The following is a 26,603-nucleotide window of genomic DNA, read 5'->3' as shown; positions in this document are numbered from 1 at the left end:
CAGAGGAGAAAAGTGTGGCTCAAAGATTTGCCAAGGAGAGACCCTGACAATTGGCATTGCCAGGATTCAAACCTATATCTCTCCGATCCTAAAGTCAGAGCTCTGTCTACTATACTACCTTGCATTAATTACACATATGAAATATATACATTAATTAATTATACATTGTTAAATGAACAACCAACATGTGACTCTGTCACTGTCATCTCTAATCCTTGAAGAATCTGCTGAGTTTTTAAGTTTATTTATGTCTCATTTACTGAAAATTTGTCTAGATAAAATTTTTGCCCACCACTAGTTGACATTTATCTAGAATTTATCAAGGCTAGTACAGGGCCTGTGGTTGAAGATGTAACATCATAATTTATAGATTCTCCGTGCAAGCACTGTGGACCAATCTTTTTTTTTTTCTTTTTGGCCTTGGCACTTACATAATTATTATTTAATTTTCTATCTTTGGAAGGGCCCATTTGTATTGGAAACGTGCTCTTCAGGCAATGGATAAATGGAAAGCAGACCAGTTAATCATGTATGATCTCGGAAGTAAATTTACACACCTGGTGTTTTTGTCAGTAACTGGGAATCCTGTTGACAAGCGATCTTTCTCCCATACTGGCTTTCTGCTACCCCCCCGCCTAGTTCTTTCCGAGGAGAAACTTTCCATATTTATAGGCTATAGAGTCCCTCTCAGGGTCTTCATGCTCACTCATCCTCCCCCAAATTGCCAACCCACAGTCTGTTTGGGGTGCTGACATTGCAGATCTCAGGCAGAAGCCAGGGACTGAAAAGCCAACATCACCAGGGGCCACCTTGTAACTTTCTCCCTTCTCTCTGTTTGAATCTGAGTTCTGTGCCTTCTTTCTCTGAGCTTCATTTTCTCAGTTATCCCAAGTCAAGATGCTCTGAGCATTTTTGCCATGTGCTTAGAACCGTGTTCCAAGAAGAATACAGGAGAAAAACGAAACAGAAAACTTGATACAATTTTCACCCCCAAGGAACACAACCGTACCAAATAGCATTGTTTTCTGTCCTTGTCTCCCTCACTCTCTCTTGCTCCTATCATGGTTTTGCCACTTGAATAAGAAACCAAGGACTAAGTTTCTTCTCCTTGCCCTTTACACACTCTCAATTACTACTTAGTGCCCGTCTTCAGAGGGCCTCTTTGTACTGAAATGTCTCCTCCTCATGGCAGATGAATGGAAGGCAAACACCATGACATTATGAATGCTGGGTTAAAATGAGATAGCATCCTAGGACAGGAATAAAGATGCAGACGTAGAGAATGGACTTGAGGACACGGGGAGGGGGAAGGGGAAGCTGGGACGAAGTGAGAGAGTGTCATGGACATATATACACTATCAAATCTAAAATAGATAGCTAGTGGGAAGCAGCTGCATGGCACAGGGAGATCAGCTCGGTGCTTTGTGACCACCTAGAGTGGTGGGATAGAGAGGGTGGGAGGGAGATGCAAGAGGGAGGAGATATGGGGATATATGTATATGTATAGCTGATTCACTTTGTTATACAGCAGAAACTAACACACCATTGTAAAGCAATTATACTCCAATAAAGATGTTAAAAAAAACCCAAAAAACAATCCAGATGGATTTCTACTGCCCATATGTCCTACCTTGCCTCCCCATGTGTTATATTTTATAGGCAGTCGTAGCATTTTGTACCTCTCCTGAGGAGTTGAGATGTTTGGGGTATGTAATTACCTAATGTCTGCTGTGCTAAACTGTAAACTCCATGAGTTGGGGCCATGCGTGTTGTGCTTCTTACTGTGTAACCAGTGTGTGACAAAAATCTGAAGGAATGAACACTGCCCGAACCACACGGATGACAGATTGTTATCTGTAAAGCTGGGCTTTTAGTCAAAGACGAAATTAAACTAGAAGGCATGAAAGCCATAAATTTCAGATCTACCTTGGTCTTCACATTCGGTAATCATATAATTTATCATCCAAACCAGAGTACTCCTGAAAATGAAAGGAGTTGTGTTAATAATTATGCTGGGACAACAGGCAAAACTCCTAAGTGTTTCGGAAAAATCAGAACATATATCAACCTCATTAGGGCTTTTCAAGACAGTCATGACCAAATAGGCATTTTAGTTGTGAGAGAGCTCTAATAACCAGGACTTTCTGCCTTCAGACTACTAGATATCAATGTGAAGTGATTTCCATTTGAAGTGGTATCAAATGGCTTAAAAGACATGTACATGGTGAAGTAAGCAGTGTCCCTTTGTCTACGGCATTTAGGGGATAATAGTGGCGGCACTCTGAAGCCAGCTTCAGGGCTCCTGGGGCAGAGTTAAAAGCGTGAAGAGCAACATAGAAGAAGAGATAGAGGCTTCTGAGTACTGTAATTCTCTTTCTAAATCTCTTTCTTCAAAAGAATCTGAAGAATTCATGCTGTATTTGATGGCACCTATGATAACAAAACATCTTGCAGCTACTTAGAGGATGGATTGTAAGACACAACCTGAGTTCCAAGGTATTAAAATGTGAATTAAAAAAAAAAAAAAGGACAAAATACGGTAGATTTCCCAGGCAAGGAAAGATCATCTGCATACAAGTGCAGATATAAAATATGTGACTTCCTAATTTCAAAACAACATTTTGTCTCTGGACAGGGTAGAAGGTTCCAAATTATCTGTGGTGGTCAGCAAATATGTGTGGACCAGGAGAGGTAATAGGCTGCCCCGACTGAGGGGCTTCCTGGGTACCAGATGCTCTGCTTAAGCACTTGTGAATTATTTCACTCAGTCCGCCCACAACTCCAAGAGGTTGATGGTGTGATCGTCCTCATTTTACAGCTGATGAAACTCCGGTTCAGAAAATAACTTGGCTAATGTGTAGGTGAGGCCATCTACACTTGAAGGATATGCAGAGCTCTTAGCCACTCTCCACACCTACTGATGTTTAGCACTGTTATTGCCCTGAGGAGGGTGTGGTACAGGGTGGGGCCCGGCCACCTGCCTTCAGGTACCCGCTGTCTGGCTGCACAAGTGAAGAGGATGCAAATGGAGCCAACAGACAACAGAAGAGCCTAAAACTAGAAGCTAAATTGGATGAGAAAGACTGAAGTGCTCCAGTAGGGAAGATGCTTTGGGGTAACAAAACAAGTTTCGTCTGAGCTCAGAGGGCTTAAAAGCAGGAAGGAGAGTTTAGTCTGTGTAAGGGGAACTGTATTCTGAATGAAAGTATTTGTTTGTCTCCCTGTGGTAACACAGAATAGGCTCTGTCTTTAGTTTTTTTTGTTTGCATTGTTTTTCCTGCCAGCAATGGCCAGCTTAGTTATTTTTTTTAAATACCATAAATGCTATTTCTGCCTAAATTCCAAACGAGACATAAATGGGGTTTTGTTTTATTTTGTTTGTGGATTTTTTTTAATCCACAGACTTGACTTTTTGGAGTTTCCTAAATATGTAGAATATTTAGCTAATTTTTTTCACTTTTAGAATCTGTTTTCTCTATAGTTGTGAAAGACACAGGATTGCACAGTAATCATTAATTTCGAATTGTGCAATTAGACATATTTCTTATTGGTCAGGAAGTCAAACATTTTTCTATGAGTACAGCTTGAAAATCAGCTCTAGTTTCTAAATTATGGCCATTTCCTTGTTCAATATTCCGCTTTACTTACATTACATCAGTGAATGAAGATCTTAAGATATGGATACCGTGATTATTTGCTTTTATTTTTAAAAATAAGGAAAATTAAACTCATTACAATCCTTCCTATGGGATAGTACTCTGATTTGTTGATTGCCAAAGTCTCTGCAGTGAATAAAGTGATAGAAAGTAATTATTACAGTCTAATGACAAATTTGTATTCCTTCCCTTGTCAGATGTTAAAGACTCAATTACAGATTTAATCTAATGAGATGAATTGTTTGGGACAGTTAAATAGTAAGTCATCTTGGGTCAAAATACCATTTGAGTGGATGTATGTTTTTCCATCTTTCTAAGAATTATCTCACTCTAATGAAGTTATAACTGACTGCTTTCTAAATTCCTACAGGAATAAGATAAAAATCTAATTAGGCCATTGGTATCAATGATGGCGGTGTAACAGCGTGTGCTGCAAAAGTTCATCTCCAACTGATTACAGATACGCTGAAGTAGGAATAAAAGAAAATTCATGATTGTCAAAAAAAAGAATAGGATGCTATTTTTATTCATCGCCTTTGTCTTCTCTGCTATAATCATAGAAACCATTAACTGACACCCAGTGCATCTCGGAGCCTCCAAAAAATACACAAAGGAATTAGTTTTCGCACATCCCCTCTTGGACTGAAGTAGCTGCTTGCCAGGTGTTTATATCATTCTTCTAGAAATCAGCATTTGGATGGTGAAGAAAAAAACTTAGGGATATGCTTCTCTCATAAATATTCATTCAAGATCTGTTTCTTGAGTATCTGTTTGCCAGACAACGTTCTCGGTGCTGACCTTCAACGCTGAAAGGACGGACAACTTCCCTGTCATCCAGAGTTGATAATATAGCGTGAAAGGGAGTCAAGTAAACAATTCAACACTGATACCAGAAAGGTGTTTAAATTCTGTGGCATTTACTACTAAGGAAATAAGCAGTTATGTGTGTATCCTGAGCCACCCATACACGTCACTCACTCTCAGTGCATCTTCACAGTGGTCTTGATCCTATTTCTAGTGGTAGCCCCTGGCTCACAATATTCTTTATAAGAAGTGGTCTCTCCCTCCTAAACTGAGGCCCTACTCCTCACTCCTGTTCTAATCTCTAATCTCATCTCTAGTCTAATCCAGAGCGGTTGCTAAATACATCAGTGACTGAACAAATGAATGAGGACAGAATATACACGTGCTCCTTGGGTGGACATGGAAGGTAATGGTTGTCAACTAGGTTGTCAACTTCTAGGTTGCCGTGGATAAAGTTGTCTTCAGCATCTTTTTAATTTATTCCCACTGTGTGTCTACAGTGTGTGGGGCTCCATGCTGCCTTTCCTCCATGCTGTGTTAGTTTTTATGCCGTGTAACGAAACCACCACAGATGTAGTGACTTAAAATAACACACATTGATTATCTCACAGTTTCTTTGGGCCAGGAGTCTGGACACATCTTAGCTGGGTTCTCGGAAACACTGTAATCAAGGTGTTGGCCAGAATTGGGTTCTCTTCTGGAGGCTGGACTGGGCAAGGGCCCACTTCCAAGTTCAGTAGGGATGTTGGCAGAATTCATTGCCTCATGGCTATAGGACTCTGTTTCCTCAAACTCAGTGAGGAGACCAAGACTCCAGAGTGAGTCTGCTAGCAAGACAGGGTATATATCATTGAATAAAATTATGTAACACAATCAGAAGAGCGACCGCCCATCACCCTTGCTGTATAATGTCGGTTAGAAGCAAATCATACAATCAGCCCACACTCAAGGGCTGAGGATGATACAAGACATGAACAGCAGGAGGTGGGGAACATGGGGGGCACCATAAAGTCTGTCCACCATACTTCCTCTAAACATACTTCCTATGCCTGACTCTGACATCAATATCCTCTATGACCGTAAACATAACCCTGAACATCCCTGTCAAGGAAGCAATGAGGTGGTTTGGCCAAATGAACAGGAATGGTTCTTTCGTACCTAAGAGTCTAGGGTGATTTCCCCTCAGCCCTGATAGGATGACGCTCTTCAAAGTATAACCTCTTTGACTTTCTGCTCTCTACCACGCACCCATTTCTCCCCAGCAAGGCCCCATGACCAAAATGAACTGTCCAAAAAGCATGTGACAGTGAGGTGGGCTAATCAGCCTTTAACACATTTAATAACCAAGACCTTTTTGCAGTTCAGTTGTGAGCCAAAATTCTTTGTTTTAACAAAGGTCTTCAGTCAGTTTGTTACAGGCAGAGATCTTCAAGGCTGAGATTTCATCTTTTTGTCTGACTCACACACACTGCAGCATCTTGGAAATCACATTTTATTTTCTTGGGATGATCATTCATAGGGAAAAAATAAGATCTTTCTGCAGCTAATCATTTTAGTCAATGATCATTGAGTGACAGGTGAGCTTCTGATGAAAGAACTTGTCAACACAGTGACACCCCAGGTTTCTGAAGCCTGTGGAAATGAGTCATCTGGAGAGATGCTTTTCTAATTCCTGGAGGTGCTTACTCCCCTCTGCTCACCATTTAAATTATACTACAAGTACCTATCTCATTTTCTTCATGGCTTAAGAAGAGCTGTCATTCACTGTGCATATACCAAGAACTAGGCACTGCGCTAACAAGCGTTTTGCACACACTGCCTAGTCTGATAGTCAGCAATACTATGACAGGGTTAAGTGACTTGCCCAGTACCATACAGTTGGTATACTAAGGCCACATTCAAAAGTAGGATGAACTGATTCAAAGATCCTGCTGTTAATATAGGCTCTCTTAGTTTCATTCTTACGACCGTAATAGACTTCTTCAAGATCAGGTGAGCTATTTAGTGCTATTTACCCGATAGCAACAAACATTAGTTTAGATACACATTTTTAGTTGGTATGTGTTATGGGTTAAATTTTGTGTCCCCACCCCGCCCCAAAAGGTATGTTGAAGTCCTAATCCGCAGTAACTCAGAATGTGACCTTATTAGGAAATAGGGTCTTTACAGAGGTCATCAAGTAAAAATGAGTTCATGAGGGTGGGTCCTAATCCAATGTAACGGGGATTCTTATCAAAAGAGGGAATGTGGACGTAGAGATAGATATAAACAGAAGGAAGATGATGTGAAGAGACACAGGGAGAACTCCGTGTGAAGATGAAGGATCGGAGTGATGTGTCTATAAGCCGAGGAAGGCTAAAGTTTGCCAGCAAACCAACGCAAGCTAGGAAGAAGCAAGGAAGACCGCTCACCTACAGGTTTCGGAAGGAGGAGGGCCTTGATGACACCTTGATTTTAGACTTTTAGCCTCCAGAACCATGAAACAGTATATTTCTGTTTTTTAAAGCCACCTAGTTTGAGGTACTTTGTTACAGCAGCCCTGGCAGATGAATACAGTATGTTTTCATAGTTTTTTTAGGTGCTGAAATTTCAATCTTTGCTTCTCTAGCACGTACTACTCAGAGCAGCTTCTACTTCACTCCTGATATGCTGCTTCAAATATATTATGGGATGGAAGACCAGAACAAAACTTGTTAGAATTGTTCATAAAATTACAGTAACCCGAGAGAGAGTTCACTAAGTCAAATCCATTAGCTTTAGTATATGGTAAGCTATTTTATGTTGCCCAGAGACTGTCTCTGCTTACTTTCATATTTCAGATTTGGTGAGATATTTCAGATATCTCTGGCTTTTTCATAACGTTTCTCTAGTCCAAGGAGTTTTGTTTTGCACTTACGTATCTCTAAGGGAAGTGAAATCTTTTCCAATTTACCAAAGCAGCATGTCCAGGATGATAAAATTACAAGTCTAAAAATACTTATAGATGATCCGATTACTTGTATTGTTCGTGCTTCACGTGACGCTGCCTTTCTTCCTCCCAGTGTATTGATAATATTTTCTGTTTATTGCAGTGGGATAATAGGTTTTGGCTTCCGACTGCCATTTTCTGTGGAGTGGTTGAGAAAATGCCCTTGCTTGTTGTTTTGGTAAATCTTCTCTTCAGGAGCTCACCAGCCCTTGCGAATGTTTTCTCTTCCTAACTCCCATGGCAGAAGGGCCACTTGAGCCTCAAAAACAAAACGGCAGTGCAGTAATGAGGGTATTAGGTTGGTACGTTCTATTCAGCACCTGCTCCCAAGCTACCGAATAATGAATGAGCATGAATTACACATTGTGAAAACGGGAGACTCTGCCTGCTTTGTATTGTGCGTCAGGCAGTTCCGAAAGGAGCTCTGAAACTGTGCTTCTCACACGAGGGCACCCATTTGTGAAAACCCACGTGAACAAGGCAAAGAGCTGCTCGTTTACAGGTTAACATTTAACTTGCCTGGTGCTGAGCTTTTAATAGTTTCTATAAGGTCAAGAGTTCCGTTAATATGCAACCTGTAACTTAGTCCAAATTAAATTTTACTTTGCCTAGCCTACATTTTCGTACAAAGCTGAAGCTTCATTCTTTCAGGTTTAGTCATTTAACAGGTAGTATTGATGACTTATTTATGTGCCAGGCACACAGCTCTTGAATGGAGGTTTGTTGTTGGTTTGTTTGTTTGTTGGTTTGTTTATTTATGGCTGTGTTGGGTCTTCGTTTCTGTGCGAGGGCTTTCTCTAGTTGCGGCAAGCGGGGGCCACTCTTCATCGCGGTGCGCGGGCCTCCCACTATCGCGGCCTCTCTTGTTGCGGAGCACAGGCTCCAGACACGCAGGCTCAGTAGTTGTGGCTCACGGGCCTAGTTGCTCCGCGGCATGTGGGATCCTCCCAGACCAGGGCTCGAATCCGTGTCCCCTGCATTGGCAGGCAGATTCTCAACCACTGCGCCACCAGGGAAGCCCTGGAGGTTTTTTTTGATTCATCAACAACTTTGTTTATTCACATGTATATTTTTAAAATTTTTTATTGAAGTATAGTTGATTTACAATGTTGTGTTAATTTCAGGTATACAGCAAAGTGATTCAGTTTATATATATACATATATATGTGTATATGTGTGTGTGTATATATATATGTGTGTGTATATATATATATATATTCTTTTTCAGATTCTTTTCCATTGTAGGTTATTACAAAATACTGAGTAAAGTTCCCTGTGATATACAGTAGGTCCTTTTCTTGGTTATCTATTTTATATATAGTAGTGTGTGTATGTTAATCCTAAACTCCTAATTTATCCCTCCCCCCCTCCCCTTTGGTAATCATAAGTTTGTTTTCTACATCTGTGACTCTATTGCTGTTTTGTAAATAAGTTCATGTGTATCATTTATTTAGATTCCACATATAAGCGATATCATATGATATTTGACTTTCTCTGTCTGGCTTACTTCACTTAGTATGAAGAGTTTTTGAAGAATAAAAACATGGTTTCTGTCCCTTTAGAGCTTACAGTTTGGTTGAGGAGATGGGCAATGAATATAATACAGAAACATAAACGATGAACAAATACATAAATAACCATGTTAGTTACAGATTCTTTTGAGTGCTTTATGGGAAATAAACAAGGATCTAAGAAAAAGAGTACAGAGTTGGGGGTGAGGGTCATTGCGCTCGAAGAAGCCTTGCCAGTAGGTGGCATTTGAGCCAAGCCTTGCAGGACAAGCAGCTCTAAGGTGGAAGTTTGTTAGGTGTCCTGGAGCAGAGCAGAGGCCCCTGTGGTTGGAACATGTGAGAAAGGGGGAGAGTGGTTCAAGCAGTCACAGGAGAGGTGAGCTGAAGCCAGTTTGTCTTACCATGCTCTAACAAAGGCTCTAGTTCAACCTTATTTCTTACTTGTGCTTTAATGAAAGTACAGAGGCAGTCAGGAAAGGGGACATATTTGAATTTGTAATCAGTTTGGAGATAAGGATAGAACATTCACAGTGGGTGGTAGGAAAATAAGGATGGAAATCATAGAGAATGGGATTCATTAGCTATTCTAGATACTAGGGCAAGAAGGAGCCTGGAGATTATTAGTTCAACTTGCTCCCTCTGTAGGTAAGGGATTGGCGTACTTTTTCTGTAAAAGGCTAGATAGCAAATGTTTTAGGCTTTGTAGGCTATAGGGTCTGTCACAACTCATTGACTTTGCCATTGCAGAGTGAAGGCATCCAGATAATATGTAAGCAAATGAACATGATTGTGTTGCAATAAAACCTTATTACAGACACTGAAATCTGAATTTCACATGATTTTTAATGTATCATAAGATAGTATTCTTTTTTTATTTTTCAACTATTTAGAAATGTAGAATCCCTTCTTAGCTCATAGCCATACAAAAACAGATGATGTGCTACATTTGGCCCATGGGCCATAGTTTGTCAACCCCGGTACAGATGCTAAAACTGTGGCCCAGAGAAGCAAGTGATATGCCCCAGGTCACAAGGCAAATCAGAGACAAGGCTAAGATACGAAATCATGTGTTCTAGCTATTAGGCTGGTACTTAAAAAAAAAATAGTGTCTTCATTGATAAAAGTAATGAGAAGATATTATGTAATATCTTACAATAAGAAGATTTTTATGTAACACTTTGGTTCAAATCGATAAAGATGGCATGTTTATTTTAGAAATTTGTGGGGAAATTTATAAATTAATTTATAGAAAAGTATTGCAGAAAATAAAAACCCAGTGGTAATCTAATGTGTTTTATTTATTTCTAGTCTTATTTGGTTGAGCATTAAATATATACTGATAATCTTTTATAGAATTATCACTATATGTATAGGAATATACAAATATATACATATAGTCATATCCTTTGTAAACAGAATAATATGAAGGTATTTTACATGCTCAAATCATGTAGTTGTCCACCATGATATTCATATGCCCATAGCAAGGCTATTTGCAAGGTGTCCATCATGAGCAGTGACTGATGGCATTAGAATTATATGATGGCTCTTCCACTTACAAGAGAGGCAGCCGTGGGCAAGTTACTTCGCATCTCTGACCCTCATTTGCTATATCAGTAAAATGAAGAAACCTATACATACTTTACAGGGCTGTGGTGGAGATAAATTCTAACGTATGCACAACACCTACATAGAAAGTGTTCAGTAAACTTATAACTATTGATTAATATTGATACACTATGTCCATTTGCTTCCATTACCTTCCTTGCGCTAAACTATGGGGAAAACATACTGTTCCTTCTCATACTCTAGAATACATCATCACCAAAATTACACATTTATCTTATAATACAACCATTAAGAAAACACAGTATTCTCGTTTGAAAGCAGAGTATGGCATAGTAGACAGGGTAAGGGGCTTTGGACTAGTCAGCTCAGGGCTCAGTTTGGGGCTTGGTCCACTTATTAGCTGTATGACTTTAGGAAAATTAATAAGCCCTGAGATCTATGTCTCTAATTTGTGAAGTAGATTTAATAATGTCATACATATTAAAGCAGGAAAAATATGACAAGCCCTTATTACAGTGCTCAGAAAATCAGGGGTGGCTAATAAAGGGAAGCCATACTATTTTCCTGCCAGTTGGAAAACAACTATGGGCTATTACAGAACCTTGGGATGTTAGAGTGAAGGTTAACTTAGAGATCAAGTCCTACCTGCATCCAAAGGCAGAATTTCTTCCACAACCTCTCCAACAAGGAATTGTCTTCCTAGCTTTTAAACACTTCAAAGGTGAGATACTCATTACCACGTAAGGTAGATGATTTCATTTTTAGACATGCTGAATTATTAGAAAGTTCTTCCTCCTGTTGACGCACAATCAGCCTCATGGTTCCCCTGCTGCCCATTGGAGCTGAACTAAGTAAGGTGTCAAGTCGGACAGGGCTTCTATTAGTTGTCACCCACTCGTAGTCTTACTGATAATTTATCTCTGGCCTCCAGGATTCCTAATGATCAGTGCCCCGTTGTGATTAGTGTTTGTTCCTTGTTAAGTATTTTGAATATCACTCCTGGTGTCAGGTAAACATGAACTGGAATCCTGACTCTTCTCATAACAGTGCATGACAATGCAGTAGTTCCTGGAATTAGCCCTCTGTGTGCCTCAGTGGTCCCATCTATGAAATAAGGGTAATAATTATACCTACTTCATAAGGTTGTTAGAGGATAATAGGGGATAAAGTATTTAAAGGGCTTATCCTTATCTCACTTGTTGCATTAAATGAGATCTATCATCATGAGTATGTCACAATGGTTCCATGATAGTTGAAAACAACTATTTATCATTTATCGTTCTCAGTTTGACACCAGTTTCTTGCCATCTAGCCCTCCCTACACTGACACTTCCTAATTACTTGTTCAATGTTTTCTGAAAGTCAGTTGAACAATTACTATGTGCCAGATACTAAACTAAAAGTTTTACATGCACCATCTCACTAAATCTTCACAACAGCTCTATAAAGCAGATACAATTACTGTCCTCGATTTATAGATTCAGGGGGCCGAGTCTCAGAAACATATTACCAGACATGTTTCTAGTCTCAATAGAAGACTAACTCACATGAGACTAAACAATAAAGGGGATTTATTATTCTATGGTACTTGCAAGTCCAGATGTATGCCAGACTTGTAGGCTATCTTGATCCAACACCTCAGCCTAGGACTCTATGCTAACTCCTTTAAACCCAATGAATCACACACCTTCTGGAAGCTTTCCCCAGGACAGCAAGGAAACTTCTTCTTCAGAAGCCCATAGCTTAACTCTTCTTCCTACTTAATGGCTTAAATAGCGTTACAGCCCATCCCAGAACCAATAACCAGGACTATGGAGTGGCTTAACTCTCACTAGCTTAGGCCTTAGTCACAGAACCATCTCCTAAAGTCAAGCGTGGGATGGGTCCCCCAAACAAAGGGACTACAGCCTGTGTGTATATGTGTGTGTGTGTGTGTTTGTGTGTGTGTGGCAGAGAGGTTAAATACCCAAATGAGAACTGAAATGATTAAGAGAATGAAGAATGCATGTTAGGAGGGCAATCACAATGTACATTATACAAGGTTATAACTTGCCCAAGGTCCCAGAACTAGCAAGTTCTCAGCTGAGATTTGAAACTGGGTCATCTAACTCCAGAGCCCCACTCTTAACATCTAGGTTCTACTGCTTCCCAAATTAACCTAGTAATGCCTGGGAAGGGATACAAACATTTGTGATTACTAACTGTATTCTGCACACACACACACAAACACACTCTACGGTACAATACAGTATAGCATATACAAGGCACATGTTTAGTCCATACACTGGTATAGACATACCCATTGTAAAACTACTGAGATTCTTGTATTTCACTGTATCAGTTGATAGAGCTGCTGCTTGAGCCTTCCTGTTACCCAATCCCTTTCCTGACCCCCTTCCTCCTGTTTTCTGCTCTCTCACCTACCAGTTCCCTTGATCCAGCAGCTAAAGTGCTAACTCCTGGCCCAGCAGGGGCCCCTTAAGGTTCTGCTCCTGTGCCCCCACCAGCATCCAGATGAGAGACTTTATCTGTTACCATCAACAGACCACAAGTGGTCTTGTTCCTTTCTGGTTCCTCTTACTTTGCAGACTCTTTCTCTGCCTCTAACTAGTTCATTTCTTTACCTAAAACCTCCTGGGTTTGAGTGGAAGACCCAGGAGCCCTGAGTTCAGGCTGGTCTCTGTGGCGGAGTGATTTACTCTGTGTCCCTGTCTCCTTGGGTGCAGAATGCATAAATGTGACCTAGGATTCTAGCTGTGTGAATCCAAATTAAAGAAAACAATGGTAATGAACGAGCATTGACTAATGTTAAACTGTAAGGCAGGAAGCCTTGTCATCTAAACATTCTGCCTCCAGAGACTACAAAGTGGTTAAAAATCTCAAGTTTCTGGGATGGTGGTACATGGCCATACTTCTCAAACTGGAATGTCTGTACTATTGTACTGTTGGGGATTCACCTTCCTAGAACAACAGATTTATCCAGAGTAAGAAAGGTGGAATTTTACTTTTATATTAAAAGAGATATGGATATATTATAGAGTAAGGTGCAAAGTCTATATGATTTTCAAATATACAATAGAAATTATGAAAAAAAATTAAACTTGCTGCAGACCAATTTCAACCACACCCCAGACCCCTGGGTATGTTAGGACATTCTCTCTCCTGAGAAGAAGTAAGATATGAACGTTTGATATATAAACTAAGATTGCACCTTGCAGTTTTAGGTTGTAATCCCAGTTCTGTCTGTTACTTAAAATCTTGAACCATCTCTGAGCTCCCCCTTCTTCATTTGCAAAAATGGGCGTAATATCTAAGTTATGGAGCTGTTATGAAGAATAAGAGAGATGTTGTCTCTCAAGCGCCTGCCATGTGCCTGCCACAGCTTGGACAATAAATAATAGCTATAACCACTCTCTTGACTCATGGGAAGCACAGCAGTTTGAAAACACTATTATGGACCAGCCCCAAAAACCTCTTCCTATAGCAATGGCAGGCATTGCTAATCAATCTTTTCCCTTGGACATGGAGGCCCTTTACCAACACAGCCTGAAAGCCTTCAGTCTCTTTACTTCATTTCCTTGTAATGGCTTCTGTAACTAATACTACCTTGAACAAACTGTGGGAAAGGCTGGGATTGAGTAACAAGAAAAAGAAGTAGCCAGAAAGTAGCTAAGAGTGTAGATCTTAAAAGTTCTCATCACAAGAAAAATAAATTCCTAACTATGTGTGGTGATGGATGCTAGCTAGATGTAGTGTGGTGATCATTTCAGAATATACACAAATATTGAATTATTATATTGCACACCTGAAACTGATATAATAGTCATTTATGTCGCAATTAAAAAAAAAAAAAAAAAAGCAGCAGCACCCAGTTGGTAAGAAAGTTGGAGGATGATACCTGGCCCTTACTAATCCAATCCTGGCAGCTTTTCACTTCTGTCTCCTGTTCGAAATTATGTGTTTTTGCTTACAATTTCCCATCACACTCTCACACCCCCAACACTCTCTTTTCTTAACATGGGTCTGTTTATGTGACCAACAGCCTTCATGTAACATTGTAATTAATATAGTATATGCATGATAAATACGATATTATAAAATAACATTATATAAATATATAAATTAAATATTATACGTATAATATTTTCCCCCTCTCAAGAACTTGGAGGGGACCCAATCCAGGAGAGCATTATGTAACAAAGAATTAAATCCAAACTGTGGACCTGTCAGAAAGCCCTGGGACACTGAAGAAGTTGAGTTTGATCTGGATACACTGATTTTCCTGTTGCCTCTTCTCACAATACCCCATATCAGATTGCAGGGTGAGCAACTTGATTCCAGGGTAGGCGCAGTGAAGGGATGTAATTAGCCTATTAAGTTCTGCTAATGTCTTGTTAAAGTCATTCAAGTGAGAACAGCAGATATATCAGTTCCGCCTCGGACCCTGCCACAGGGAGCTTTGCATTTCCACACTGCTATTTATAGTTCTCACAGTAGGAATCAGCTGATTCAGCAGGACCTAGTCTTTACTCTTTCATCAAATCAAGATGCAATGAAGGATTTCTACAGAATGTGTGTGTTCCTAAAATTGTACTTTACCACTCGGCAAATGATGGGTTTTTTTAGTTGCTAACAGTAAATATAGTGCATCTGGCATATGGAGGGTGTTTTGTTGTCGTTGTTCTTATTCTTTTGTTTTTGTTTTTCTCTTCTTAGGAGAGAAAGAAATACACGACTTATTATTCCAGAAGTTTGAGAAGCCAAGGGACTAGATTCATTCATTTTTCTGACAAATATTTATTTAAACACTGACTTTGTTCTGGGCACTTTGATGAGCCTAGGAGCTACAGCACTGAACAGTACAGAAAAGATGTCCTTGCTCTGAGAACTTGGGGGGAAGACAAATAATGAACAAATAAAGAAGAAAATAGGTAATGATAGTGCTGTGCTGAAAATAAGATGGAGGTGAAGAGATGAGGACGGAGAGGGCTACTACTCTAGATTGGGTGGTCAAGAAAGAACTTGGAGGGTGTGATATTTTAGCCAAGATCTGAATGACAAGAAGACACAAGCCACCTGAAGGTCTAGGGAGACAGAATTGCAGGCAGAGGGGACAACGTGCGAAGGAGACCAAGAAGAACAGTGCAGTTGGAGCATGGTGTGTGGCAGAGAGAGTATGCTATGAGATGTAGCTCAGGGCTCCGCAGGACTAGAGCACCTACAGGTCATGTAAGGCCAGGGGTAAATGGTTCGGATTTTATTCCATGTGGGTAGGGAGTCATTAGGCAGGGAAGGTGTGTGTAATGAAAAACACCACCCTGGCTGCTATGTGGATAATGGATTGTCAGGCGACAAGAGGAGAAGCAAGAAGAACAAGGTATTATACTATTGCAGACTTCAGTATGATGATGGTGGTAGCGCTGGAGATGGTAATTCTAATGTGTGTCTATGTAGAAATATTTTTTCACTGTAGTAAAATACACATCACATAAAATTTATCATTTTAACCATTTTTAAGTGACAAAGTACATTAAGTACATTTATACTGTTGTGCAACCAATCACCACCGTCCATCTCCGTAACTTTTTTGTCACCCCAAACTGAAACTCTATAAACATTAAACAATAAATCATCAATCCTTCTTTCCCCCCAACCCTTGGGAACCTCTATCCTATTTTCTGTCTCTGTGAATTTGACTATTCTAAGGACCTCATATAAGTAGAATCATACAATAATTGCTCTTTTGTGTCTGGCATATTTCACTTAGCATAATGTCTTCAAGGTTCATCCATGTTAGAGACTGTATCAGAATTTTATTCTTTTTTAAAGCTGAATAATATTCCATATGTATATACCACATTTATCTATACACCCATCAATGGATACTCGGGTGGTTTCCACCTCTTGGCTATTGTGACTAGTGCTGCCACGGGTGTACAAATATCTGTTCAAATACCTGCTTTCACTTCTTTGGGGCATATACCCAGAAGTAGAATTACTAGATCAAGTATTAATTTCATGGGTTTTTTTGGTGTTTGTGTGGGATGTGATGGATATCAAAGGTTCTCTTTAGGACATACTATATTTATATTTATCATGGCTGCTAAACATACAGATGGAAACATCAGGCAGGAAGTTTTATATATTATTAGTCTAGAATACCTGGGTCAGGTCTGGTGATAAAAGGTATATGACAGAAGGTCATGCTGCCCGGTGGATAGGCTGTCGTGATGACAAAGGAATGATTAAGGAAATGGGAGTGAGGAAACAGTTGGGGTGCATGTCGTTTTCAGCTCCCCAGGTGATCCTAGATATACCCAGGTTTGGTAACTACCCAGTTAAACCATCTTATAGATTGCCTTAAATGAAGGAAACCATTTAGGATTATTGGAGAAGACAGAAAATATAAGAAGTGGTGCTAAAATTCTGAACTAGAAAATCTCAACTTGTTCTAGCAGGAATTTTAATACAGCACCTGGGTTTATTTTCATTTCCTTTCTCCTACTGCATGAATAAACAATCTTATCACACTGCCATTCACCCTGTAGTGACTTAGAGGTTACCTCATCACTTTTTAGAGAAACTATGTACTTAGAATCTATGCTTATATACTTTATTTTTCTGTTAAAAGTCCACTTTTTCTTTTATATTTTTCTTAGATTTTCCTCATAGTCTTTCTCTGAATTTAGTAATAAACATGCCTCTTTCCCACTTTAAACCCCTTCGGCATGGTTCCTTATGAACCTTTCTTACCCTCCCCATCCCTGAGGGAACTATGTCTCATCTATCTTTCTATTTCTCATATCCTAACACAGTGACTTATCAAAGTAGATACATGTTTGATAAATAAATGAATATAAGATTGAAGTAGGACATATCACCTTAAACTATGACCTCTCTGATCTCCGTATTATTCTTTAAGCTGCAAGGAAGTTTCTGGGGAAAGTAGTGGATATAACGAAGTGTGGCTATAACAAATTAAAAAAATTACACCTAGGGATTTAATAGAAAGCTCATAAAGTGCCAAACCCACAGCAATTCATTTCTCCCAGCAAGCCCTCATAAATTCAGGTCACGAAATCATTGTGCTCATCTTGCCACACCCAAGTCTCTCCCTTCCGGGCAGGGCTCCTCAGAGCCTCCTCCTCGCCTGGCAGACACTACCTGATGCTCACTGGTACAGGTCTGAAAGAGGTGGCAAGAGCCTAATGGCTAGTTTACCTCGAGCTTTAAACTGCAGAGTGTTCAGTGGTGTGCTGGAGTGCTCTGGTATATCCTGGTTTATGTATTAATCAAGAAACCATCCCCGCCATCAAGGAGTTCATGATCCAGTTGGAGAAAAAATGAATAGAAGTGTGATAAATGTTGCGATGGGATAAGCATACCATGCAGAGCACACAGGAGGGGCCATTGACTTGGAACTGGAAAATCAGGGAAGGCTTCCTGTAGGAAGCGGCATCTGAGCTAAGACGTGAGGGATGAATCTGCATTTTCTGGGTGCAGTGGTTCAGGGCTCTGATTCAGGCAAAGGAATGGCAGAAGGTGAGGGGATGCAGGGAGCTTTTAGGGGACTCCATGCACTCCAAGTGGCAGGCACAGGAGCCAGATTATGAAAGGGCCTTTACTCCATGTGAGTGAATTTAGACTTGATAATTTTTGGACTAATGAAATCCATCAAAGCGGTTAGGGTGGAGTCTGCAATATTGAGAGTTTAGCCAGGGAAACATGCAATTTGAAACCCCCTCGCGCTCTATGTTTTTAGCAAATTATACCCTGAACCAGAGAAAAATTTGCCACAGCTACAAATGACCGCTTATGAATCTAGAACTAATTTTAAGAACCTAATAAACTAAATGAGAAGATATTCAAAGCTCATGAAAGTACCCATGCACCTGCCTGTTGGGTGGGGCATATACTTGGTTCTATGTGTAGGTAAGAGGCTTGTTATTCATTAATATTTTCAAATGAGGACTCTGACAGTCTTGGTCTGTCACAGACTAAAGTCACCTTATTCTAGTGACATAAAAGCCACTCGACTAGGCTGAAAATGTGTTCCCAAACCTGTTGCAGAATTTCTTCCCTAATGGCTTCTGTGAATTTGGGTTTAAGGGCTTTAATGGTACATCAGGGAAGGGCAGTAAAAACCGGAGTGTAGAAGAGTGAGGGCTGTTACAAACTACAGAGCTGTGCTCTCATTGAGGAACACTGCTTACAATCATATTTGTTTCTTGAGGACTTTTGAAACTCTACAGGCCATTCCTCTAAGTATTTACCATCAAACTACTGCCTTCGTTGGAAGAGGGTGGATTATATTCCCTTCTATGGATTTAAGGATCTCACCAATGCATAGAAAACTGGTCCAAATCCTTTAATTAACAACCCCAGGAATAATACTTATCAAGCAACTGGAGGCATTATAGCATCATCCTAAAAAAGATTCTAATCTCCGCAAGTTTAAAATATAATCACCTTATAGATCATTTTGTTTCTCTTTTTATAGCCTTTAAGTTTACTTCATCTTTGTAGCTCTAGAGTTACACAGGCAACAATGATGATTAGTACTACTACCGTACTACTACCTTATGACAATTTAAATGCTGTATGATCACACACTACTATATGCAAGATAGATAACCAACAAGGACCTACTATATAGCACAGGGAACTCTACTCAGTATTCTGTGGTAACCTATATGAGAAAAGAATCTGAAAAAGAATGAATATATGTATATGTATAAATAAATCATTTTGCTGTACACCTGAAACTAACACAACATTGTAAATCAACTACACTCCAATAAAATTTAAAAAATAAAAATAAATAAAAATTATACATAAAATTTAAATAAATAAATAAATGCCTTATGATCTATGGAGCAATACTGACACACTTGCATATAATACCCTGTAGAAATTAAGAGTCTGAGCTTTTAGGGACTTCCCTGGTGGCACAGTGGATAGGACTCCACGCTCCCAATGCAGGGTGCCCGGGTTCGATCCCTGGTCAGGGAACTAGATCCCACATGCATGCCACAACTAGGAGTTCACATGCTGCAACTAAGAGTTTGCATGCCACAACTAAGGAGCCTGCCTGCTGCAACTAATACCCCGTGCAACCAAATAAATAAATAAATATTTTTTTAAAAAGAAGAGTCTGAGCGTTTGAATGAGAGACCCGGGTTCAGAGCCCTGTTTTTCTGTTTATTAGCTCTGTAACCTTGGGTTAAGTTACCTAACCTCTTTAAGCCTCAGTTCTGACCTAGAAATTGGGGGTATTAATGGTAACTACCTCAATTCACTGTGAGAATTGAATGAGATTGTGAGTGATAAAGGGCTAGTACATTCATTCCCAGCTAGCATTCTTGAGCAGTTCACCTTTATCCTTTAGTTCTGTTTCTTTGTTTTATTATGAGCAACTTTCTCCTTTCTTTTTACTCCCCTAGGGATATGAAGCCTGACAATATTTTGCTTGATGAACATGGTAAGTAAATGATTTGTTTGCAATCAACCACCTAACATGCATGTAGAACAAGTTGGTTATCCGCAGCAAAGTAGTACTATACAGGGAAACAGTGTCTTACTCGGTTCAGTTGAGGTACGTGTACAAACTCCATTTTATGGTGGGAGGGACCATATGGGGGAACTTTATCATTTATTGCAGTGACGTAGTACACCCTTAAATAGCCTTGCATTTACATAAGGAGAAAGTCATTCTCTTTTCAATTTTCTTCCATTCCTACTGATTTCTTCAAGAAAACCATCCCAGTTTTTTGGTGCTAGTTTGCTTTAATATCTCTATAGCAATCATCTCCCTTGTTTTTTGTTTTTTTTTTTTCATAAAGACAGAAGAGGCTTAGAGCATTTGGTAGGCAATAGTATCTACCTAGAGATTTGTGACAGACTTTCCTTCTTCTGAGGGTAAATTGGTTTCACATTTACAGAAGAGATATCAAGTTTTCTGTTCAAAGATTTTCAGTTAATAAAAATCAGTCCAGGGCTTCCCTGGTGGCGCAGTGGTTGAGAATCTGCCTGCTAATGCAGGGGACACGGGTTCGAGCCCTGGTCTGGGAAGATCCCACATGCCGCGGAGCAACTAGGCCCGTGAGCCACAACTACCGAGCCTGCGCGTCTGGAGCCTGTGCTCCGCAACAAGAGAGGCCACGATAGTGAGAGGCCTGCGCACCGCGATGAAGAGTGGCCCCCGCTTGCCGCAACTAGAGAAAGCCCTCGCACAGAAACGAAGACCCAACACAGCCAAAAATTAATTAATTAATTAATTTTAAAAAAAATCAGTCCATTTAAAGAAAGATATAAAGCAGATAAGAGTATCTCTGGTACCCAGCTATGAAACTGACAGAGGGATATGGCAATGACCATGATGGTGATACATGAATGCCTGAAGTTCAAGAAGCACTGATTGAAGATGTCCTATAGAACACGCTTTGACCAACAGTGATTAAATGTGTATAATCTCTTCCTAATATTATTTTAATGTACATTTGGATTTATTTATTAGAGCAGACCTGTAGGACACACAGCCTGCATGTTATAAATGTTACAGAGGCAATAAGATCCTTGTTAAATTTTTAGAAAGCTGCTAGGGGAGGGAGTCCTAAATCTGCAAAGCTCTGTATCTCTTTAACTTTTACAAAAGGGATTTGCAAGCGGGACGGAAACTCCACGGACCGTCCATCGCTCATTATTTATTTACCTAGTTGCATTTTAAGCCTGATTTGCCAGATGCCACGTGTGCCCAGAGGGCTAAGAAACACTTTTGTGTATGACCTCTAATTTCAAAGCTTGGAGTCATTATTTATTTATGGACTGTCTAAAAAGATTTTCTCCACTTTCTTCCCATGCCTTATTTCTTCCTTCCCTTTACTGCTTCTGACATTTGGGAATAGTTTCTGAATCTCAGAAATGTGGGCAATGGTGAGACAACATGAAGGTGACTTTCATTAAAGCACCAGCTATCTCTGCCTTAAATAGGAAGCAGGATCCCCTCTCACACCGGTGCAGATAAACTCTGTGGAGTTTCACAGCTGTGGGCAAGGCCTCCCCCAGCCTCTAGAGGCCATCTTTGCACGATGTACAAAAAGGTTCTCTGTGGACCCACCGCAGCCTTGGGAAGGTGACCACTGGTAATGCAGAGCCTGATTTCGGGTTCTGTCCCCAGTTCCCCCTCACCTGCTTGCCTTTGTGCCCCATATATTGCTCAACCATTTGTCAGGACCCTGAATGGAGACATATTGGTCCTGTCAACCAAAAAAATGTACCTTCCATTCAGAGAACAACGTTTCGGTCTTGGATGTCAAACGTGGCTTCATCTTATTCCTACCATGAGGTCGTCCTGTTCTCTCTGAGTCAACTTCTTTCTCTTCCTCATTTTCTTGTCAACTTGGTGATTGTAGATTAGGAGAAACATCCAGAAATAAATTAATCTTCGAGTTTATCCACCCTTAGAGACCACCCTTGGGAGAGATTGTGTGATATCGTAGATAAGAGCGTGGGGTTCTGAGCACAAAGCCCAGTTCTCTCACTCCCCAGCTCTGAGACGCTCGACAGGTTGCCTGAAACTTCTCTGCACCTTAGATTCTTCAGGGGTGAAAGGCGTCCTTACTTCTCAGGGTAATTGTAAACACTAACTGACACCCTGTTTATAAAGTGCTTGATTGCCACGTGCACTAGGAAATCACTCAATAACAGTTAAATGCTAGTATGACTCCATGAGGTAGTAGAGGCTTTCTCCCTTACAGAAGGAAGCTTAGGTGACTTCATTTTGTTTTATATGACTTTATCTATATCATATAGCGTAAGTGAAAGCTGGGTCCTTACCTGTCTTTACTAAAGAATTATTTTGATTCCAGGTGGGATATACCAAAGATTGTGTGTGTCTACTTCTTAGGTCTTGTGTTTAAACAATTTTCTCTGACACTTAATCCTCAGGTAACTACACCTTCAGTGGCCCATTCTGCCTTTCCTTCATGCATGCAGGGGGTTAAGCCCACTTTTCAGGGCATTTTTTTCTCGGTTGGGCTGGGGCTCTGTTGCTTAGGGAATACGAGCAGGCATCCTGGTCTGCCCGAGGGACGGTCCTAGTCTACACCTGTTATCTGGTGTACTATTTACAAAGATCTTTTTCACTCTCAAGTTTTGGGGTTTGGACAATGACTTAAGGGGGGCTCTTCTGTATTTTTTCCCATCCTAAACTCAACTGGAGGATCACTGCAGTCAATAAGAGAAGCATTGCTTTGGGAAGGACTGGATATGTGAATGGGATAGAAGCAAGCCTACAAAAAGGTTGCGAGCCATTCTCTAAGCATTGTCCTGGGGATCGTTTTCTGGAGAAAATAAGTTTTTGAGGTTATTTACTTTCCGTTTATTCAAATTCTGAAAAATTAAGCTTTCAGGCATTGCTCAGGGACCACAATTAAGTACTTTGAAATGAAGAAATTCCCGGTGGCCCTCGCTCCCCAGCTCATTCTGCAGAGCTGCTCTTGTGACAACCAACTGGACCACAAATCAATGCCTGCCTTTGGGAGTGCTTTCTGGTGTGATTTTCCAAGGTCTCATGTTCGAAAACTTCATTTGTCTCCTCTGTCCACATTTATAACCTTTCACCCTTTATGGACAGGATCATGTATGCCTCTTGCATGGGGATTTAGCAACTGTAAAGGATAATTGTTTACCTCTAATACACCTCCTATGCCTGTTCCTCCAAGTGAGCTGCATATTATACCACATGGCTTATATTTTAATTCAGCACCATCAGTATGAGGCAGAAATTTTGTTTTACTCTTACTGATTCATTTTGGTTCATGTTCATCAGAAAAGATTGATATTTAAAGGAGCTAAATTCTTTTGTAAATGGAGAATCCTTCCACTGGTGTGAATAAACATTCCTTATACATCAGAATTTGACTTAAAAAAGTCTGTAATTTAGAGCATACCTGTTCTCCTTAAATGTCTCACTCACTAGTTCAGAGCCCAAGATGGCATTAGATCTTGGATGGCTCATAACCAACTGTCCTGATATATAGGTTTCTACAGTCCTACCAACTTAAGTTTCTATAGTCCTACCAACTTAAGTACCCCATCCAATTCTATCAGTTCAATAGTGTCTAAAATTCTTGTGTTTTTCCTAAACTATTCAGGAAATAAGTGCTGCATACAAAGGAGCAATAATGTCTCCCTGGTGTATCTGAGAGAATGACAATTACCACATCATCTATAATTTAGGTTTCTTAATATTATCCCGAGTCACAGGGAACAGAGAAAGGCAAAAACTCGGTTTGGGGGTGTGAGGAAGAAATAATCCTGCTACCTTAACAGCTTCTCCCTTGCAGAGTCCCAAAATGTACCTAAAAATCAAGAGGGTAGCATCTTAAAACATATATATATGTATACATATATGTATATTATATATATATACACACACATATATATAGTAGAACTCTGTACCCTATCCCCAGATAATCAGGTGTATAAGTCTCTGCTAGTGCCTAAGGATATGAATTTTTAATAAGAATCCTAGAAAAAGGTGGCACACACGATCTAACCATTTTTGAGTTGAGGACATTTTTGAAAGTTAGGAGCCATGCCAACCAATTGGTCATGGTGTCCTTGAGGGCTGTGTTGAGAAACATCCCCAGGCTGAACACAGGCACAGTGAGAAAGAGTATAAGTAATGACCACAACGATGACTAAATTCAGTGACTCAGTACTATGAACTCCAATTTTTAATGTGATTCTGTGCCTCAAGGTACACAGGTGAAAAGAACTGGCAGATCACTCCCTAGGGTGTTCAGTGAGGGAGTTCTGAGCCTTGTATCTGAAAAACTTCACAGTAAGGCAGTGGTTCTAACTGGGGATGCTTTTCCTCTACTGTCTCTCCCTGCAGGGAGACTTGGCCATGTCTGGAGACATTTTTGATGGTCAGGATTCTATCCAGGAGAGGGAAGTACTTTTGGCATCTAGTGGACAGAGGCCAGGGATGCAACTAAGCAATTCCGCCATGCACCGGACAGCCCTTCACAGCAAAGCACGATCAGGTCCAAGATCTCAGTAGTTCCAGGTTGAAAAACTCTGTTCTAAGGCTCCCTCAGGGCCGGGGCTTATGGAAGAGGCCAGAGTGGTCCCTCACACCCAAGCAATTCCTGTGTCCCTCCATCAGCAGGCGACCGAACCTTCCTCTGTGAGCCAGAACTCAGATTCATTTCCACAGCACAGAAGGGGACATGGCAGAAGGATCCCCACGGTGAACACAGGGAAGTATGGCAGCATCCTGGGCCTGGAATGGAGACATCGGGGCTGGTGGCCAGGGGCTCTGCTTTCCTTGTTCAGCTTGAGGGCACCAGGCAACAGTTTCCAGTAGATCCTGACCCTCAAATGATTCCTCCCCATTGTTTACTAAGCACCCTGGTGGGGGAACCCTGAGCCAACCAGCAGATAGTTCTTTTAGTTTGTTCAGCTCTTTGGTCTTATGATAAAGCACAAAATGTTTTTGGGTGATTTATAACCCACCAAAGAAGTCCTGGACCAAATTCTAGATCCTAATTCTAGCTCTGCTACTTCTAAGCACTGAGAACTTAGCCACAAACAGCTCTCCTGTAAAATAGGAACTACTTCATTAGGCTAAAGTGTACGAAAACCTTTTGAAAATTGCAATTAATCATATGAATGTAAAAAATACTACTTATAACATTAACATTCTTTCAACCACATTCGAAAGAAATGTAATGAGTGAGTACTTACTGCAGTCAAGATCTTCTACTAAGCCTGGTCTTCTTTTAAAAGTGTGGTCTCAAACTTTACTGGGTATCAGAATCACCTAGGGAGCCTTTTTAAACACTGGGCCCCCATCCTCCGAGTTTCTGATTCAGTACGCAGAGGTAGGGCCCAGGAATTTGCATTTCTAACACTTTCCCAGGTGATACTGATGCTGCTGGTCTGGGGACCGCACTTTGAGAAGCAGCTGACTCTGAAACATCCTCTACCTTCTACTTCTACATGAGCATAGCCCATCTCAGGACTGAGTCGGCTTAGAACACCTGCCCAGGCTAACATTAGAGGATCCCATGCCTGGCTGCCCATCTGAATCACCTGTGGAGTTTCTTGTTCTGTTTCTAACGTGGATGCCTGGCTCTCCCACCAGTCCCACTGCATTGGTGTCCCAGGAGAATGAAGTCCAGGCGTGTGGGTTTCGCAAAATCACTCTGGAGCGTCTGATCATGACAAACAGCAGCTTCCTGCCAAATGCTGAGCAAAGCCTTCCACAGCATTATTTCATTTGATCTTCCCAACAACCTCATGAGAAGATGACTGCTATCATCTCAACTTTACAGAGAGGATATGTCACCTTTTTGAGGTAGCATAGCTAGTTAGTATTAGAGCCGGGACTTGAAGCCAGGCGGTCAGACTCCGAAGAACAGGCTCTTAATCACTGTCTCCAGGCTCACCTGTTTTGTATCAAACCTTGTGAAACATTGATCCAGGGCTTTAAGCGTGACCCACGGGGAGAAACAGAGAAATACTGAAACAACCTCTATTATGCTAAGGTGATTTCTGGAAATCATCTGTTGGTACCACTTATGCAAGAATACCTTCACTTTCAGCTTGATGAGCGCTACTTTTACTTTATTAAAATGTCAACAGATATAAACAGAACACTTTTTGCACCACACAAAACCCTGGTGATAAAGACGGTGAGATTTCTCGTTAGCGGCAGGCTGAATGCTATCAGGGAGCAGATAGTGCAGTTGGCAGGGGGAGCGTGGTCTGGGGGATATGGAAGAAGAATTCCCTCCAATTACCGCCATGTCTCATCACAACCACAGAAGCATGCAAATGGAAATGCCAACACTTCACGATCCTCTCAAAGCATATGACTTTCCTGCCAACAGCTAACAGAACGGGCTTATCCTACTTCTGGCTGTGAATGTAAGGACCCTAATACACTTTGTAAGGTGTGCTCCCTGCTGAACTTAAGTGTTAGACCCACACTATATTGCCATGAGTGTGAACACTGCAGAGAGACCCTAGAGATCATCTAGTCTGCCCACGAATTTTTTTTTTTAAGGGAAACTTAGGTTCAAC

General features: G+C 40.6%; 2 protein-coding genes across 11 annotated transcripts in view; one reads left to right on the top strand and one right to left on the bottom strand.

Annotated features, from left to right (window-relative positions):
* The window catches only part of STK32A (serine/threonine kinase 32A), a 132,738-nt gene that overhangs the window by 71,587 nt on the left and 34,548 nt on the right, over window positions 1-26,603 (top strand). For all 9 annotated transcript variants that reach the window (XM_082454249.1, XM_082454252.1, XM_082454253.1 and 6 more), the window contains one exon: window positions 19,952-19,989. In XM_082454249.1, coding sequence (XP_082310375.1) covers window positions 19,952-19,989 — 38 coding nt within the window. The remainder of the gene's footprint in view (window positions 1-19,951; window positions 19,990-26,603) is intronic.
* The window catches only part of PPP2R2B (protein phosphatase 2 regulatory subunit Bbeta), a 689,017-nt gene that overhangs the window by 643,521 nt on the left and 18,893 nt on the right, over window positions 1-26,603 (bottom strand). The window lies entirely within an intron of this gene.

The sequence above is a fragment of the Balaenoptera physalus genome, assembly GCF_965194825.1.
Source record: "Balaenoptera physalus genome assembly, chromosome: 3".
Taxonomy (NCBI): domain Eukaryota; kingdom Metazoa; phylum Chordata; class Mammalia; order Artiodactyla; family Balaenopteridae; genus Balaenoptera; species Balaenoptera physalus.
This window is presented reverse-complemented; position numbering and strand designations above follow the sequence as displayed.